General features: G+C 37.8%; 1 protein-coding gene across 15 annotated transcripts in view; it reads left to right on the forward strand.

Moving 5' to 3' along the window:
• UNC79 (unc-79 homolog, NALCN channel complex subunit) overlaps positions 1 to 16,536 on the forward strand; it is a 272,118-nt gene that overhangs the window by 164,788 nt on the left and 90,794 nt on the right. For 11 of the 15 annotated variants that reach the window (XM_064375185.1, XM_064375187.1, XM_021675722.2 and 8 more), the window contains 4 exons: positions 1,274 to 1,475; positions 3,923 to 4,102; positions 5,578 to 5,643; positions 13,459 to 13,745. In XM_064375185.1, the coding sequence (XP_064231255.1) occupies positions 1,274 to 1,475; positions 3,923 to 4,102; positions 5,578 to 5,643; positions 13,459 to 13,745 (735 nt within the window). The remainder of the gene's footprint in view (positions 1 to 1,273; positions 1,476 to 3,922; positions 4,103 to 5,577; positions 5,644 to 13,458; positions 13,746 to 16,536) is intronic. The other 4 variants (XM_021675723.2, XM_012453156.3, XM_012453161.2 and 1 more) reach the window with 1 other exon arrangement.

Consider the following 16,536-nt stretch of genomic DNA (forward strand, 5'->3'; position numbering starts at 1 on the left):
GGAGGCACTTATTAGATGACAGCTGAATTAATGAATGGGATGGTTGGATGAATTGCAATTTTTAAGTCTCATTCAGTTAAAAAGAGGGGGAATGGTAAACTCAGACACTAGAGGAACAGGTTCTCAATCCATTCCAACTTTGATTAACATTCTATGTTCCACTCATATTCCAAGAAAACTGGGTAACTTTACTTTTTTCAAATCATGAAATTTTGGATTGAAAGCAGATTTCTAGACCATTTTTTGTGTATTCTAAAATGTAGCTTTGAAAGTATGCTCCTCTTGATGAAAGCTACAGACCTTAAAACCAGATGTGGCCAGGTATGGTGGCTCACGTCTGTAATCCCAGCACTTTGGGAAGCTGAGGCAGGCAGATCATGAGGTCAGGAGATCAAGATGATCTGGCTAACACGGTGAAACCCTGTCTCTACTAAAAATGCAAAAAATTAGCTGGGTGTGGTGGCACATACTTGTAGTCCCAGCTACTCGGGAGGCTGAGGCAGGAGAATCACTTGGACGCAGGAGGCAGACGTTGCAGTGAGCTGAGATTGTGCCACTGCACTCCAGCCTGGGTGACAGAGCAAGACTCCATCTCAACCCCCTCCCCCACAAAACAAAACAACAACAACAACAAAAAAACCAGATGCACTTGACTTGAGGGTATTTGGATTAAGTGGTTATTATTCAATGCATTAGAAAATAAATAGCATGCATTTAGTTCAGATTTCTGATTCCAAATTCAAGAGATATTCCACAGTGAAGAGAAATTCCTCTTCTACATTTCTCTTTTTCTTTTTTTTGAGATGGAGTCTTGCTTTGTAGCCCAGGCTGGAGTGCAGTGGCGTGATCTTGGCTCACTGCAACCTCCGCCTCCCAGGTCCTGGTTCAAGCAATTCTCCTACCTCAGCCTCCCAAGTAGCTAGGATTACAGGCATGAGCCACCATGCCCAGCTAATTTTTGTATTTTTTAGTAGAGACGGGGTTTCACCATATTGGCTAGTCTGGTCTTGAACTCCTGACCTTGTGATCCACCCACCTTGGCCTCCCAAAGTGCTGGGATTACAGGCGTGAACAACTGTGCCCAACCCCCTCTTCTACATTTTTCTTTACTACCAAAACTTTCAATCAAAAAAGATTCCAATGGGATCATTCTACATTATAAGTTTGAATTGAGTAGGCTGCCTTGTTTAATTGACTTTGCTTAGTACGTTGGCTTTAAAGTAACTTAGATGTTTATATCTGACTTTTTTTTTTTTAATCTCCCTTTCCCCAGGGTCTGTGCCTTTGTCTTGACTTCCAGTTTGATACTGTGGTTAAAGACAGACCCACAATTCTGAGCAAGCTTTTACTCTTGCATTTTCTTAAGCAGGATATTCCTGCTTTGAGTTGGGAGTTCTTTGTCAATAGATTTGAGACGCTTTCTTTGGAAGCCCAGCTACATTTGGATTGTAACAAGGAATTTCCTTTTCCTACAAGTAAGTAAAATAAAAACCGTCACAGTTTCCATTGTGCTTGCTTAGATAAAGAAAAGATATTGGCATGCCATTTAATTCCTCTACAGAGGATACCTTGACCTCATACACTCAATTCATTAAATGCTTATTGAATAGCTACTGTAGTAACCTGTAGATTTAAGTATATCCTGCCATTCCAAAATCAAAATTCTCATTTCCTTGACCAATGATAAATATATGACTCTGTATTCCCTAAATATGATTCAGTCATTATGTTTATAACGTTTGTGAGGAATTTTTGGAAGCATATTTGCACCTTGCAAACTCACTCTTGCTGCTTTCTAAATTTCAATAGTTTTTGGAACATAGGTGGTTTTTGGTTACACGGATAAGTTCTTTGCTGGTAATGTCTGAGATCTTGGCGCACCCGTCATCTGAGCATTGTACATTGTACCCAATGTGTAGTCTTTTATCCCTCACTCTCCTCCCACCCTTCCCCGCCTAGTCCCCAAATTCCGTTGTGTCATTTTTATGCCTTTGCATCCGGATAGCTTAGCTCTCACTTATAAGTGAGAACATATGATACTTGGTTTTCCATTTCTGCATTATTTCACTTAGAATAATAGTCTCCAACTCCATCCAGATTGCTGTGAATGCCATTATTTCATTCTTTTAAATGGCCAAGTAGTATTCCACGGTGTGTGTGTATGTATACATTTTCTTTATCCACTTGTTGGTTAATGGGCATTTAGGGTCGTTCCATATTTTTTGCAACTGTGAATTGTGCTGCTATAAACATGCATGTGCAAGTGTCTTTTTCCTGTAATGACTTCTTTCCCTCTGGGTAGATAACCAGTAATGGGATTGCTAGATCAAAAGGTAGATCTACTTTTAGTTCCTTAAGGAATCTCCATACCGTTTTCCATAGTGATTGTACCAATTTACATTCCTATCAACAGTGTAAAAGTGTTTCCTTTTTACCACTATCTCCGCCAACATCTATTATTTTTAGATTTTTAAATTATGGCCATTCTTGCAGGAGTAAGGTGGTATCTCATTGTGATTTTAATTTGCATTTCCCTGATCATTAGTGATGTTGAGTATTTTTTCATGTGTTTGTTGGTCATTTGTATATCTTCTTTTGAGAATTGTCTATTCATGTCCTTTGCCTACTTTTTGATGGGATTATTTATTTTTTTCCTTGCTGATTTGAGTTCCTTATAGATTCTGGATATTAGTCCTTTGTCAGATGCATAGTTTACAAATATTTTTCCCCATTCAGTGTGTTGTCTGTTTACTCTGCGGATTATTTCTTTTGCTGTGCAGAAGCTTTTTAGTTTAATTAGGTCCTATCTGTTTATTTTTATTTTTGTTGCATTTGCTTTTGTGTTCTTGGTCATGAACTCTTTGCCTAAGCCAATGTCTAGAAGAGTTTTTCCAATGTTGTCTTCTAGAGTTTTTATGCTTTCAGATCTTAGATTTAAGTCTTTGATCCATCTTGAGTTGATTTTTGTATAAGGTGAGAGATGAATATTCAGTTTCATTCTTCTAGATGTGGCTTGCCAATTATCCCAGCATCATTTGTTGAATAGGGTGTCCTTTCCCTACTTTATGTTTTTATTTGCTTTGTTGAAGATCAGTTGTTTGTAAGTATTTGGCTTTGTTTCTGAGTTCTCTATTCTGTTCCATTGGTCTACAAGCCTATTTTAATACCAGTACCATGCTGTTTTGGTAACTATAACCTTGTAGTATAGTTTAACTCCAGTAATGTGATGCCTCCAGATTAGTTCTTTTTGCTCAGTCTTGCTTTGGCTATGTAGGCTCTTTTTTGGTTCCATATGAATTTTATTGTTTTTCTATCTCTGTGAATAATAATGATGGTACTTTGATGGGAATTGCATTGAATCTGTTGCCCAGGCTGGTATGTAGTGGTGTCATTATAGCTCACTGCAGCCTCCAACTCCTGGGCTTAAACAGTCCTCCCAGCTCATCTTCCTGAGTAGCTGAGACTATGGGTGTGAGCCACTATACCTGGCTAATTTTTCTTTTTTTGTAGAGATGGGGGTCTTACTATATTGCCCAGGCTGGTCTCAAACTCCTGGCCTCAAGGGATCCTCCCACCATGGCCTCCCAAAATGCTGGGATTACAGGCATGAGCCACCACACCTGGCCTCTTGCTTAGTTATTAATCAGTTACCTACAGCTCTGAATAGGTGGAGAAAAGACTTTCATCACTCAACTATCCAATGATAACAAAATTAGATAATTTAATCTTATGGTCTAAGCAGAAAAAAAACTCATGATAGGCAATAGTCATTTTTTTATGTAAGACTCATCATAAAGGGAGATGTATAGCCGTGAAAAACGTATTTTAATATTGAAACTCTACACAGATGAATTGTTATAGACTAGGTGGATTACATAGCCAGTAAAGGAGAATTATAGTCTCTTTAATTCCTTTTGCAAAGCCATCACTGCTGTGAGAACCAATGTTGCTAACCTCAGCGATGCAGCCTTGTGGAAGATCAAGAGAGCTCGCTTTGCAAGAAACCGCCAGAAGAGTGTACGTTCCCTGAGGGACAGCGTGAAAGGGCCAGTGGAATCCAAGAGGGCACTCTCCCTCCCTGAGACCCTGACCTCCAAAATTCGTTGAGTATCTTCTTCCATTGTCCCATTAAATCTGTTTAATGTCTTTCTGAGGCTGACCTGTCTTGTTGAATGTTCACAGAGAGTATAGCATGTTTAGCAAACTGAGTTTGTTCAATAAGTTCGGCTTTCAGATTCCCTAGAGAATCACCCCAGGGGTATAAATATCTAGGGTTGCTTTTGCTAGTTTGCTGGGGTAGCAAAGCCCTGATCCAGCAGTAGACGTTTTTGAAATGTAAAAGGCAGCAAATGCGTTGATGCTTGGCATGCAATTTAGACGAAACATTTATTCCTAAATCCTAGAACACCAAAGTTTGCACCACCAATCTTGTATCCTAAGAGCTTTCTGAATAAGACTTAGACAACAAGACCTATGGCGGCTAAAGAGGGAGAGTTGAAATTTGGAATGTATTTTATAATGTTTGGGAGAAGCAGCCACAGAAGCCCCCTCCCCAGACAAACCAATAATAATGGTTGCTTTTGAAATAGAGAAATCAAGCTGAGAAGCTGAATTTCTGTGCATCTTCACCAGATAATTTATAAACAAAAATAAGCTTCATTGCCAATTTTTTTAAAAGATCATATATATGTGTTCTATAAAAGGTCTTTCTTTATAGTACAGTTTTAAAGGGAATAAAATTTTCCTTAAATTACCAAATAACAAATAAACTCTAACGATTAGTAATGACTCATGAAGGACAAATAGTTAAAAATTCATCACTAAATCACCATACTAGTGAATGAATATGTTTAAATATATTACTAACTTGTAAAATTTATTAAATGATTTAATCTTTAAATAATCACTGTGAAGTTAATAAAATGATGACCCAAAACGTATTTCTTATCCCGTCAGAAGTTGAAAGGTTTGTTTTTCATTCATTAGAAGACAGCCTTATAGAACATAATCATTTTTAATCATAAATATGATTTGATTTTATTCATTACATTTTCTCTATTTTATGACAAGCTATGGAAATGTGTTCTTTTAAACTTTGGGAGAGTTAAATATGAATGAAATCCCTTTAAGCAGTCAATAACCCAGTTTTTCAGGGAGCAAAGATAATCATAGATGGTCATTTAAGAATAATCAGTGATAGTGCTAGGCCCTGGGTGAAACTGTTTAAATCCTAGAAACCAATACCTACATTAAAAAAATAAAAAAATTTATATGAGTTTCCCAGCTCTATTTATAGCTTAACTGATCAGTTTGGAATATAAAGTTTATTTATTGTTATTTCTTGTTCATTAATTCACATGACAGTTTTGAAGATGAAGTAACATTGAAGGATGTTCTTACAATTCAAATAAAAACTGCAAAACTTTTTTGTTGCATAAACAACTTTTATGTGATGTTAATTACAAATGGAAAAATGAAACCTGCCCCTACTATCCAATATGGTTAGCACTGAGTATATTTTCTAGGCTCCAGTTGTCTGTAATGCTTATTTAAATAGAGTTGTTGTTGATTTTTAAGCTATGAGGTTGACCAGGCATGAGCAGTCTGCTCCAGCTCTCGGTGGGACACCTGAACAGACGCCAGGTGGGTACTTCTGACGTTGAAGGGCCGTGTGAAAGTGTCTATCACAGGTGGACAAGGTAGAGAATGCAGTGTCTCTAACTGGACCAGAGTGATGTACTTAGGATTTGCAAGCTCAAAAGGGTCTTACCCCAGATGTTCAAGTGTTTGAGCACCTGATATGGCAATTCTTTCCATTTTGATATTAACAGATGGCTTTTGATCCCATTAACTTTTGGTCCAGTAAGAAGCATCCTATCACCTGAGTATGTACCTTTCCCCAGAGAGCCACTATGACTAGAGCTATACATAGTATTTATATTTGTATGTGTCTTTACACATAGAAATATTTTGTTCATATAATCTGCTATAGGAAAACCATACATTTCATTTACATTTTAAAAGGTTATACATTTGAACCACCATCATCTGCTCATCCCCTTAGCCATTCCTGATTCTTTGCAACTCTACATGCATTTCTGTTTCTCAGAGAACGGAGAATTTCCACTGTTTGGAGGACCATAGAATCATATTCAGCATGATACAGTTTAATGATCATTTGATGTTCCGTAATATATTACAATTTATCATGAAGTAGCCTAAGAGTTGAAAGGGCATTGGCAAGGAAATTCCACACAAATGGTGCTGGAACTCACTGGGAAGATTGTGAAGGTTCTCAATACCTGCTTATTAGTTAGAAACAAACTTGGTAACTACTACCCATGCTATAGAACATTTGAGTTTTCATCTAAGACTACTGGTTTTAAGATAAACTTTCAGGATGGTACAGACGGTCTCAGAAGGAACATTTATCATGTGCATTTTGTATTATAAAAAGGACATTCGAAAGAAAGGGTGTCAGGAGTGGGAGAGGAGAGAGAAAATCCCAGAGATCATGCATGCAGACAGCAGAGGGTGGCCAAAGTGTCCTTTCTCTTTGAAAATTGATGAGAAAAAAAGAATAGCAGACATTTGGTAGAGTCCCTCTACCTTGCCTTACACATCGCTTGTGTACTCTGCTGTTCCTTTTTCAAACAAAAAATACAAGTAAGAACTTCTGATTCAAAGCTTCATTAGAAATATGAAATTCATGCAGTTCCCCTTCAGTGGGGAATTTTTGAGATTGTACTTAGGCAGTTTCATAAATTTATTTTACGCTAGCTTGCCTCTTTGTCTTAAGGCTTAGCTGAAAAGCTAGCCTTTCATAATAATTATCCACTTTAACAATCCAACTCAAAGAGTCTCCTCACATCTCTGTGTTTCTTGAGTTAAAACCACATACATGTGTTTCTTGAGTTAAAAAATGCCTTCAGGCATCTAATTATTCCACCAAAAGTGGCCAGATGGAGAAGAGGCAGATAACAGCATTGTTTAGATTAAATATGAGGCTGAAACTTCAGGAAAGGTAATTTACGTGACACCATCATAAGCAAAACTTGCTAAGATATGGAAATAGCTGGCTCAGCTTATAAGGCAGTTTCAAACTACTATAGGGTTCCATTTTTACTAGACCCTGACTGTTTCTAACTTGGAAGCAAGGACATGCCAGAATTATCATAAGATCATGCAGAATGGTTTAAGACAGTCATTAAATGGAAACTGAAGAACTTACTACTTAACTAACATACTTTTGTTTGGTCCAAGTAATGAGTGCCTCTGTGCAGACCTCTTATTGATGAGGCATGAAATAAAGCAGATGCCCCTTTGTATAATAAGACTTATATTAAATTGCTGTGTAGGTTGAACTTTTTGGCATCGGATTTACAATTTATGACTCTCTGATCTTAGCCTTTACATGGTACTCACAGCAAATGGAATAGAAAATTCTGTTTTCTCTAAAAGGTATACTCTGCAAGGTTTGTAGAGAGTTGCATTCCTTTGTGACTTTTATGAGTCAAATCAAAGGCTTTGTGCATATAAATAAAATTCATAGAATCTTATAGCTGAAACCTTAGCAATGTGTTAACAGTCTCATTTTATAGAGGAAGAAACTGAGATTCTCACAAAAGAACGAGCTTGTTGGTGACAAGCCCAGAGGTCCTGAGCTCTGTAACAAGGCATGTAACTGCCAGTAGGAATTCAGCACCTTCATTTCATCCTAATTGATGAGATAACAATCTTTTTAATGCTAATCTACAATTTGTATGATTAGACATAAGGACTACTTTCACTGGTGCTGTAAGAACCAGGAATTTTTTGTCTTCATGTATTTAGAACACTGATGAAGATTGATTGAATAGAATGTAGCAGTTGTTCTATTATATAAGCACAATACTGAACTAATGATATCAATCCTATGTGAACATAGGGTGCTTAATTATATTATGTTCCTCTTTGCCTGGAATGCATAATTAAACAATAATAGGTTTATAATAATGATAATCCTTCATATATATATATATTATATATAGTACCATAGTACCTCTTTACTTACAGGAAAACTGATGTAGTGAGGGATTAAGCGATTCTGCTTAGGTGATTTCTTAAGGTCACATATGACTAGCTAGTTAGGAAGAGAACTGATGCTGGCATCCAAGGGACTTGACTTGCTTTCTTTGTACTATAACCACCTCTTGATGAACTGGTCTTAGGGCATTTCTGCCCTGTGGGACATGAGGACACCAATCTGGTTATGGAGTTGGCTGGACTTTTTAGGCCTGCTACGGAACTTAAGACTGTGAGTGTCCAGACCAAAGAACCTTCCCAGTTAGGACCCTAGATTGGTTCAGAGCTATCCCTATCCCTCATAGGACTTGCATACTCCAAGTTCTGCTTCAGCCTGCAAGGAAAGCTGGAGATCTCTTGGCCTGCATTTGTATCCATAAGAGAAGGTGCCCAGTTCTAGTTAGGACCAATAAAACACTCTTGCTTTGACTTTTCCTGTCTCCTTATTGTCCCAGCCTAGAATTCCAAATAACTTTTCTCTGGGCACTTTCTTTCTTTCTACACATGGTTTACAATTCACTTCTTCACTAACTTGCAAAATGCCAATTGACCATTAAGATCCAATAAGTCAGAGTACAGTTGTTTTTAAAGGAATACTCTTGTTTGAAGTTATATTTTTGGGAAATGACAATTTTTGTTCAACAAACATTACAAATTTTTTTTTGTGATGGGGGTCTCGCTATGTTGCTCAGGCTGGTCTTGAGCTTCTGGGCTCAAGGGATCCTCTCTCCTCAGCCTCCCAAGTAGCTTGGATTACAGATGTGTGCCACAAATGCTTGTTCAACAAATATTTATTGTATACCTACTGGACTAGGAAATATGAAGAATACAAAGATGCATCAGAAATTTTTATACTCTTAATTTGCTATGGCCAAGTAAGGGATATTAAGTATAAACATCAGTAAATCCTCATCTTGAGTGAAAGTGACAGTATGTAGGATGAGTCATGTCAAATGCAAAGAGATGGGAGCTTTCTACCAGCTGGAGGCATCAGGGAAGTTCTCGTGTACAGGTGGCTTTTCAGCCACACTTGCATATAAACACATGATGATAGGATGTGAGATAGGAAGGAGAAAAGGCAGGGATGGGGAGCATAGGAGGATATGAAATTAGCCAATGCCACTGCCCCAGCAGTGGACATGTGCACACGCAATGGAACACTGAGGTGAGGAGGTAAGGAGATGAACGAGGCAGTGTAGTGAGAGCTGCCTATGGAATGCAACCTCATTTATAGTGCTTACTCATTGGCTGCCCTCAACCAAGTGCAGAGTAAGCTTGCCATTTGTTGGTTTGACAGAGGGGTCAGTGAGCCAATTCACATTGAAAAATGTTCCCATATTCCTGCTGTTCTGGGACTTTATCAATTTTTCTCTTATATAGAATATAAGTTCTGACATATTTATTTGAATTTAGTGCATTTCAACAGACATTTATGTATCATAAGCATCTACTATATGTCAGACATTGGCCCCTATCCTGTGAGGGATATAAAAATGGATAAAATACGGCATTTGCATTCAAGGAGCCTTTGTTCTTATTGGAGTATTAAGGTAAATGAATACACAAAATGTTCTCCCTTGCATAATTGTTATTGGCCACATGGGAATTAGGAAGTGCAAAAGGAAATTTTCCTCCATTCTTTTATCCTCTCCTATCTTCCCTCCTTTCTTGTCCTTAGAAACTCAAAGAATTTAGGGATCACATCCAATTGCTGGAAGATTGGGTATATGTAATAAGAATGGCTTTTGGGGACCAGTTGATGATAGCACAAAATTATAGGGGGAAGGTAGAGAACCACCTTACAAGGTGAAGAGAACACCATGAGAAAAGATGCAAAGAAGGAGAAATGTTGGCTCCCTCCTGAGATCCACGAGTAGCCCAGCTTGTAAGAATGTCAACCATTTCAGGTGAAATAATGGGAGATAAGTCTGGAAAAGCAGATCCTGATCTTGCCTGGTTTCAAATGATCTGAATGAATAATGTTGTGTTACACTTTGGATTTTCAATCAGTTATACAGCTCTGTGGACAGACTGTAATGGACTCAGTCCACATTAAAATTATGGTAGGAATAGCTCTGCCTCCATAATTATAATTATAAATCTAATTATATTTTCTCTTTATAGAAAATATAAAATCCGACCCCTTAACATGTTAAATCTCTATGGTTAGGTCAGATATAGGAATTTCACAGACTAGAATTCAAAACTAGTAAGCATTTTGTTTTCTTTAGAGAAAATACTTGTAGGCATTTAGTTTTAAAATGGAAATTTCATACCTTTTCTAGGTTAAAACATTAATATTGTCTCTATTGATAGAGAATATTTCAGCTTATCTACAGCTTATTTTTCTTAGGGATTGGATTAAGGTAACTTTTCTTTTTGAAGAGTGCAGCAGTCACAAGCTTACTCTATTTCAAAGAGAGGCAATAAACAAAGTGCACACTTGTAAAGCCTACACTGGAGGGGTAAATTATTAGCATAAAAAGAGATAAAAATTTTTTATGCAAAATTTTTTATAAATTAGTTCTTTTTTCAGTACATTTGTTAAAGATCACTCATTACTTGCTATTCAGGGAAAGCAGCAAACTTAAGATCAGTGAAAATGAATCTACAGTGAGATGGGCATGTATGGATTGACAGTCATCAGGAAAATATGATGTCATAGGAAAACTCAAGGTTACACATTTTTTAGAAACATGCCCACTTGCAATTAGAAGAAAAGTTTTGAAATATCTAAGCTGAAGTCTGATGGTCTGTTTTCTAGACTTGAATTGTGATGGAAGGAAACAGGGACAGGGTCCTAGTTGGGCCTTTCTAGGAGCGCCCTTTGTTCTGTATTGAGGTCCCTAGATTCTCAGCACTATAAAACAAAGGAGCAAACTTCCTCTCAAATGCTCTCCAGTTCCAACTTTTAACTTTGGGACTTTGGAATTGAGCCAGTGTGGACATGAGGTGGCTGAGCAGTACTGAGTGATACATGTTCTCTTCAATCTTGCACTGCAGAGCTAAAAGGAATTGAGGATTGAAGCTATATTGTAACAGCCATTACTTGCTGCTACAATAACATTGAACCCTGCGGGGAACTCTGTCATATTCTTGGCCCAAACTTGTCCAAAGCAACAATGTCCTTCTAGTTGTAAAGTAATATTCTGGTGGAAAAAAAATCAAGAGTAAACATTTTTCTTTTTCTTTCTTTTTTTTTTTTTTTTTTTTGAGACAAAGTCTTGCTTTGTTGCTCAGGCTGGAGTAGAGTGGCATGATCACAGCTCACTGCAGCCTCAACCTCCCAAACTCAAGTGATCCTCCTGCCTCAGCCTCCCAGGTAGCTGGGACTATGGGTGTGCACCACCATGTCCAGCTAATTTTTGTATTTTTTGTAGAGACCGGGTCTCATCATGTCGTCCAGGCTTGTGTCAAACTCCTGGGCTCAAGTGATTCTCCCATCTTGGCCTCCCAAAGTGCTGGGATTACAGATGTGAGCCACTGTGCCCAGCCCGAGTAAACTATTTTTCAATGCTGAAAAAATAGTTCTGTAATCTTTTTCTATTTTGCCTTACAAGGATTTACATAGGTATTGTATCTGGTCAAATCCTATATTACAAACATTTAATTTAATGACATACAGTGATGTTTCACATTTCCAGCCTCTCATTGAAATAGGGTGTTCCACATAAATCGTTTTTTTTCCTGATGCATGCCTAATAAGTAATTATAATATTAACAATGTATTGATCACCCCATATGTGATGAAACACTGTAATAAACAAATCCTTAGGTTTTATTTGAATAAGTTTATTTGAAAAAGTTTCTCTAAAGTGTATCATACATATTTATTCCTTCATGAACAGATTCTATGAGACAGAAAAGTGTGAATGTCCTGGATTCATACTGAAATGTGTCAGATGTTTTTCTCTGTATTAGAGGCTCTCACACTAAGCCACCTCTGTTGCCTCTTCATTTACTGTCAACTGTCCCTTCTCAGCAGTTCACTTTTGAACAGACCAACATTCTTCTGATTGTCTGGGAAGCTTGACAACCATGCTTGTTACCTTATGTGCAGGTCTAAACTGGTAAATTCAGAATTTGACCTTCATACTACTGTCCCAGAGAAAAAGTATTTGGGCTTCAGACAGCAAATTTCTGCAATTCCCAGAAACATTTCTTATGCCTCGCTTCTCTTGGCTGTGTCCTGGAAGGCTGAGATTTTGCCAAATGAACTGAGGAGTTAATAGGCATAAATTACTACCTAACTCTTTGTTGCATCCTTTATACCATAATTATAATGGATGTAACCAAGGCTTGGTTTATAATGGTTTGCAACCAAAGCTTGTCATCATTTAGTAGAACGTTTCCTTGCAGGATGAGAGATGAGAATGTCAGTGTGCTGATCTAATCCACTAGGCAAAACCTTTGTTTTCAATTTAGAAATTCTAATATTGCTTATCAAAAAAAAGGACAAGAGTATTTCAAATAAGCCCCAAACCATAAATATAGAAGAGCAAATATCACTCTTCCTTCTCCCAAAACTCTAATCCAAAACCTGCTAAGAAGGGGCAGAAAAACAAAGGGAGGCAGGATAATTTCTGACTTTGAAAAATAACAGAGAGAGTCAATGTCAGGGAGCTGCTCAGATACCATTATTTACTAGGTCAAGAGGAAGCAAGGGCTAAGGTATTTTTTCTTTTTCTTTCCATGTGAACTTTCTGCTCACCTTCATGTGGTGTTTTTCTGTTTTTAAAAGTTCATGCTTCGCTCTCCTTCTGCTTGTGTCCTCTCCCTCCCTTGTATGTTTCTCATGACATACAGCAGGGCTTATAATTTGCTATTTGTAATTTTGACTATTTTATTTAAAGAGTACATATTGTTAATATCTCATGATTTGGAAAAGAACTTTTTTTGTACCAGCTGATTCATGAGCATAACTGAATTGAGACAATAAGTTAAACAAAATAACCCAGTGGTTTTGGCCTCAGTGGATTTTAGACTATAACGTTGTGGTTATTCTTACATGCTTATTTTACAAAGCTGGAAGAAAAAACTTTATTACTGAGGATAAAACTTTGCCAAGATATTCAAAATTTTGCTAAATGCAAAATTTATTTAGGCATTTCTCTTGCTGTTTGAGGATAATATTCCTCAATAGCACCCTATTTTCATTTCCATTCCCTTAATTCCTCCAAATTACTTGGTTGTTGATGAACACAATAACTTTTACCCCGGATTAAGTCTCTGCCTACTAGGCCATATTGTGCCTTTAAGTTCCTTAAAGTCTGTCTGGAGCAGAAAGTTTAGTACAAGTGGAAACAAGGGTGCTATGTCAATATCTAAGAGAGATTTTAGTGTCACTTTACTTGTGAGGGAGCCACCCACTGACAGCCTTTCTTGTACTGACAGGACAACAATCTCCTGAGAATGACAACACCATCAAGGACCTGCTCCCAGAAGATGCTGGGATCGACCACCAGACAGTTCACCAGCTGATTACAGTGCTCATGAAGTTCATGGCCAAGGACGAGAGCAGCGCTGAGTCAGACATCAGCAGTGCCAAGGCCTTCAACACGGTCAAGCGACACCTGTACGTCTTACTTGGCTATGACCAACAGGAAGGTTGCTTCATGATTGCACCTCAAAAAATGCGCCTGTCAACTTGCTTTAATGCATTCATTGCAGGAATTGCCCAAGTAAGTGTAATAACAGCTTTTGGAAGTCACACCCTTACACTTTCAGTAGAAGCAAGGCATTACATTCCATGTGGCCAAAATTGGTTCCGTGGAAAGTTTTGTACAAATTGCTTGGTATTATGCAGGAGTATGTGGAGGGGAATGTGAAGATGAGTAAGAATTGGTAGCCTGGCTGAGGAAGAGTGAGAGAGACTCAGAGTGTGTGTGTGTGTGTGTGTGCGCGCGCACGTGCGCAAGAGAGAGAGAGAGAGAGATGCTAAATTTGTAGCATATGAAAAATGTACCTTGATATGATAGTTACATAATCATTTTAGAATATTTGGTTTCTAGATCATGTGCTAATTTTTTTTCAATCTCTAAAAATACTTAAATTTGGTTTGTTAATTCTATTTTAGAAATTGTAATTTTAGTTTATATTAATTTTAATTATATCTTACTAAATCTTTCTAGTTAGAAGAAGCTTCTAATATTCACATGTTCTAATACTTTGTTTATTTAAAACAGCTAAGTTTGGAGATACGTAAAACCTTTTTTTCTCTGTGTGGTTCAGCTACTTTCCATTTGGTATTACACACTCAAATTTACATTTATCTATTAAAATTGCCATTGTATTAAATATTTTCATACACAGTAAAAAAAAAAAAAAAAGAATTGGTAGCCTGGTATCATCAAGGGAGTGTGGGAGGTTTCTTTTCTTTTGTAAAATATACATAAAATTTGCCATTTTAACAATTTTTGTGTGCAGTTCAGTGGCACTAAGTACTTTTATGTTGCTGTGCAACCATCACCACCGTCCATCCTCAAAACTTTCTTATCATCCTAAACTGAAACTCTACCCATTAAACAATGAGGGAGTGGCCAAGTGCTGTGGCTCATGCCTGTGATCCCAGCACTTTGGGAGGCCGAGGTAGGTGGATCACAAGGTTAGGAGTTCAAGACCAGCCTGACCAATATGGTGAAACCCTATCTCTACTAAAAACACACACATACACAAAATTAGCCAGGCATGGTGGTGGGCACCTGTAGTCCCAGCTACTCAGGAGGCTGAGGCAGGAGAATCACTTGAACCTGGCAGGCGGAGGGTGCAGTGAGCCAAGATCGCACCATTGCACTCCAGCCTGAGCGACAGAGCGAGGCTCCATGTGAAAAAAAAAAAAAAAAAGAGAGATAGTATAGGATTTTTTTGTTTGTGTAGTTTAAACAAAAAATCCTCTTCCTTTTTTGGCTTCAGGTGGCGAGAGTTGAGTTAATCATGCAACTTACCTTCATGCCGCACTGTCATCATTGGCTTTTCATATGCGTCTGCTACTTCTAACTGCTATATTGCATGCCATGGTGGACATATACCATCCCTAGTGATGGACACTCATATTGCTCCCAATGCCTCACTACCCCAAACGGTTCAGCAATAAGCATCCTTGTACATGCACCTTACATCTCACATCAGCCAATGTGAGAATTCCTTAGGGAGATGGATCCGGAAGAATTGCTGTGTCATGGGGCAAATGTACGCCTAATTTGGTCAATGCTAAAATCTGACTCTCCAGAACAGCTGCACCAATCTGCAAAGATGTAGGAGTTGGGGCTAGAGAGATGCGGATGTGAATTTCAGCTCTGCTGCTGTTATTAGCTGCTAGGGCTTAGGCACTCTGCTTGCTTATTGGTAACACAGATTTCCTTTTCTGAGAGATTAGAGAAAACATATTGCAAACACCTTGATCAATGCTTGTCTCATGGTAGGAATTCAGTAGATGATAGTTGTTATTGTCAATTAGCTCAAGTAAATTATACTATAATGAGCACAGATAAGCAACGGGAGAGCAATATACATGTCGCTGTCCCTTGCTGACGCTGATAACTGGATGGATCACTGCTAATTCTTAGCTGTCGCTGTTTCAGATACCAAACCCTCCCTCCCTCTTCCCCTACCCTCTGAATCCACATTATGCCTGTTCACTTTAGAAATACAAGCTAAAAATTAAAAATTAAATTTTTATATTGAGTTTGTATAACTCCAGAAAACCCATGTCAAAAATAGCTTCCTAACATTTTGGCATATTTTGCTCCCTCCAAATTTATACATAATTTCATATTCACATATGTATGTCTACACATTTTTTAAATGATAGGTTCATATTATACATACTGATATATATGCAACCTTTTAAAAATATTTTTATTTCAGTAGGTTTTTGGGGAACAGGTGGTGTTTGGTTACATGGTTAAGTTCTTTAGTGGTGATTTCTGAGATTTTGGTGCAACCTTTTTAAACCTAAGATTTATTATGAAGTTTATATCATGTAAATACATTTGTATCATTCTTTTTAATGGCTACATAGTATTCTGTAGTTATACAAACAGTATTTTATTTATCTCATCCCATATTGTTGAATATGGAGGTTGTTTTCAGTTTGGGGTGACTATAAACAAAGCCATGTTAAATTTCTTTATACCTGCATTTGGAACACTTGTCTGATTATTTCCTGGGATATATTTAATGGCTGTATGCTTTTTTTCTTTGTTTTTTTTGAGACAGGGTCTCTCTCTGGTAGCCCAGGCTGGAGTGCAGTGATGTGATCATGGCTCACTGCAACCTTGACCTCCCAGGCTCAGAGGATCTTCTCAGCTCAGCCTCCTGAGTAGCTAGGACTATAGGTGTGCACAACAACACCCAGATAATTTATTGTATTTTAGGTAGAGACAGAGTTTCGCCATGTTGCCCGGGCTGGTCTCATACTCTGGGGCTCAAGCGATCTATCTGCCTCAGCCTCTCAAAGTGCTGGGATGGCAG

The sequence above is a fragment of the Aotus nancymaae genome, unplaced genomic scaffold (assembly GCF_030222135.1).
Source record: "Aotus nancymaae isolate 86718 unplaced genomic scaffold, 86718_ANA_hifiasm-v0.15.2.pri h1tg000011l, whole genome shotgun sequence".
NCBI lineage: Eukaryota > Metazoa > Chordata > Mammalia > Primates > Aotidae > Aotus > Aotus nancymaae.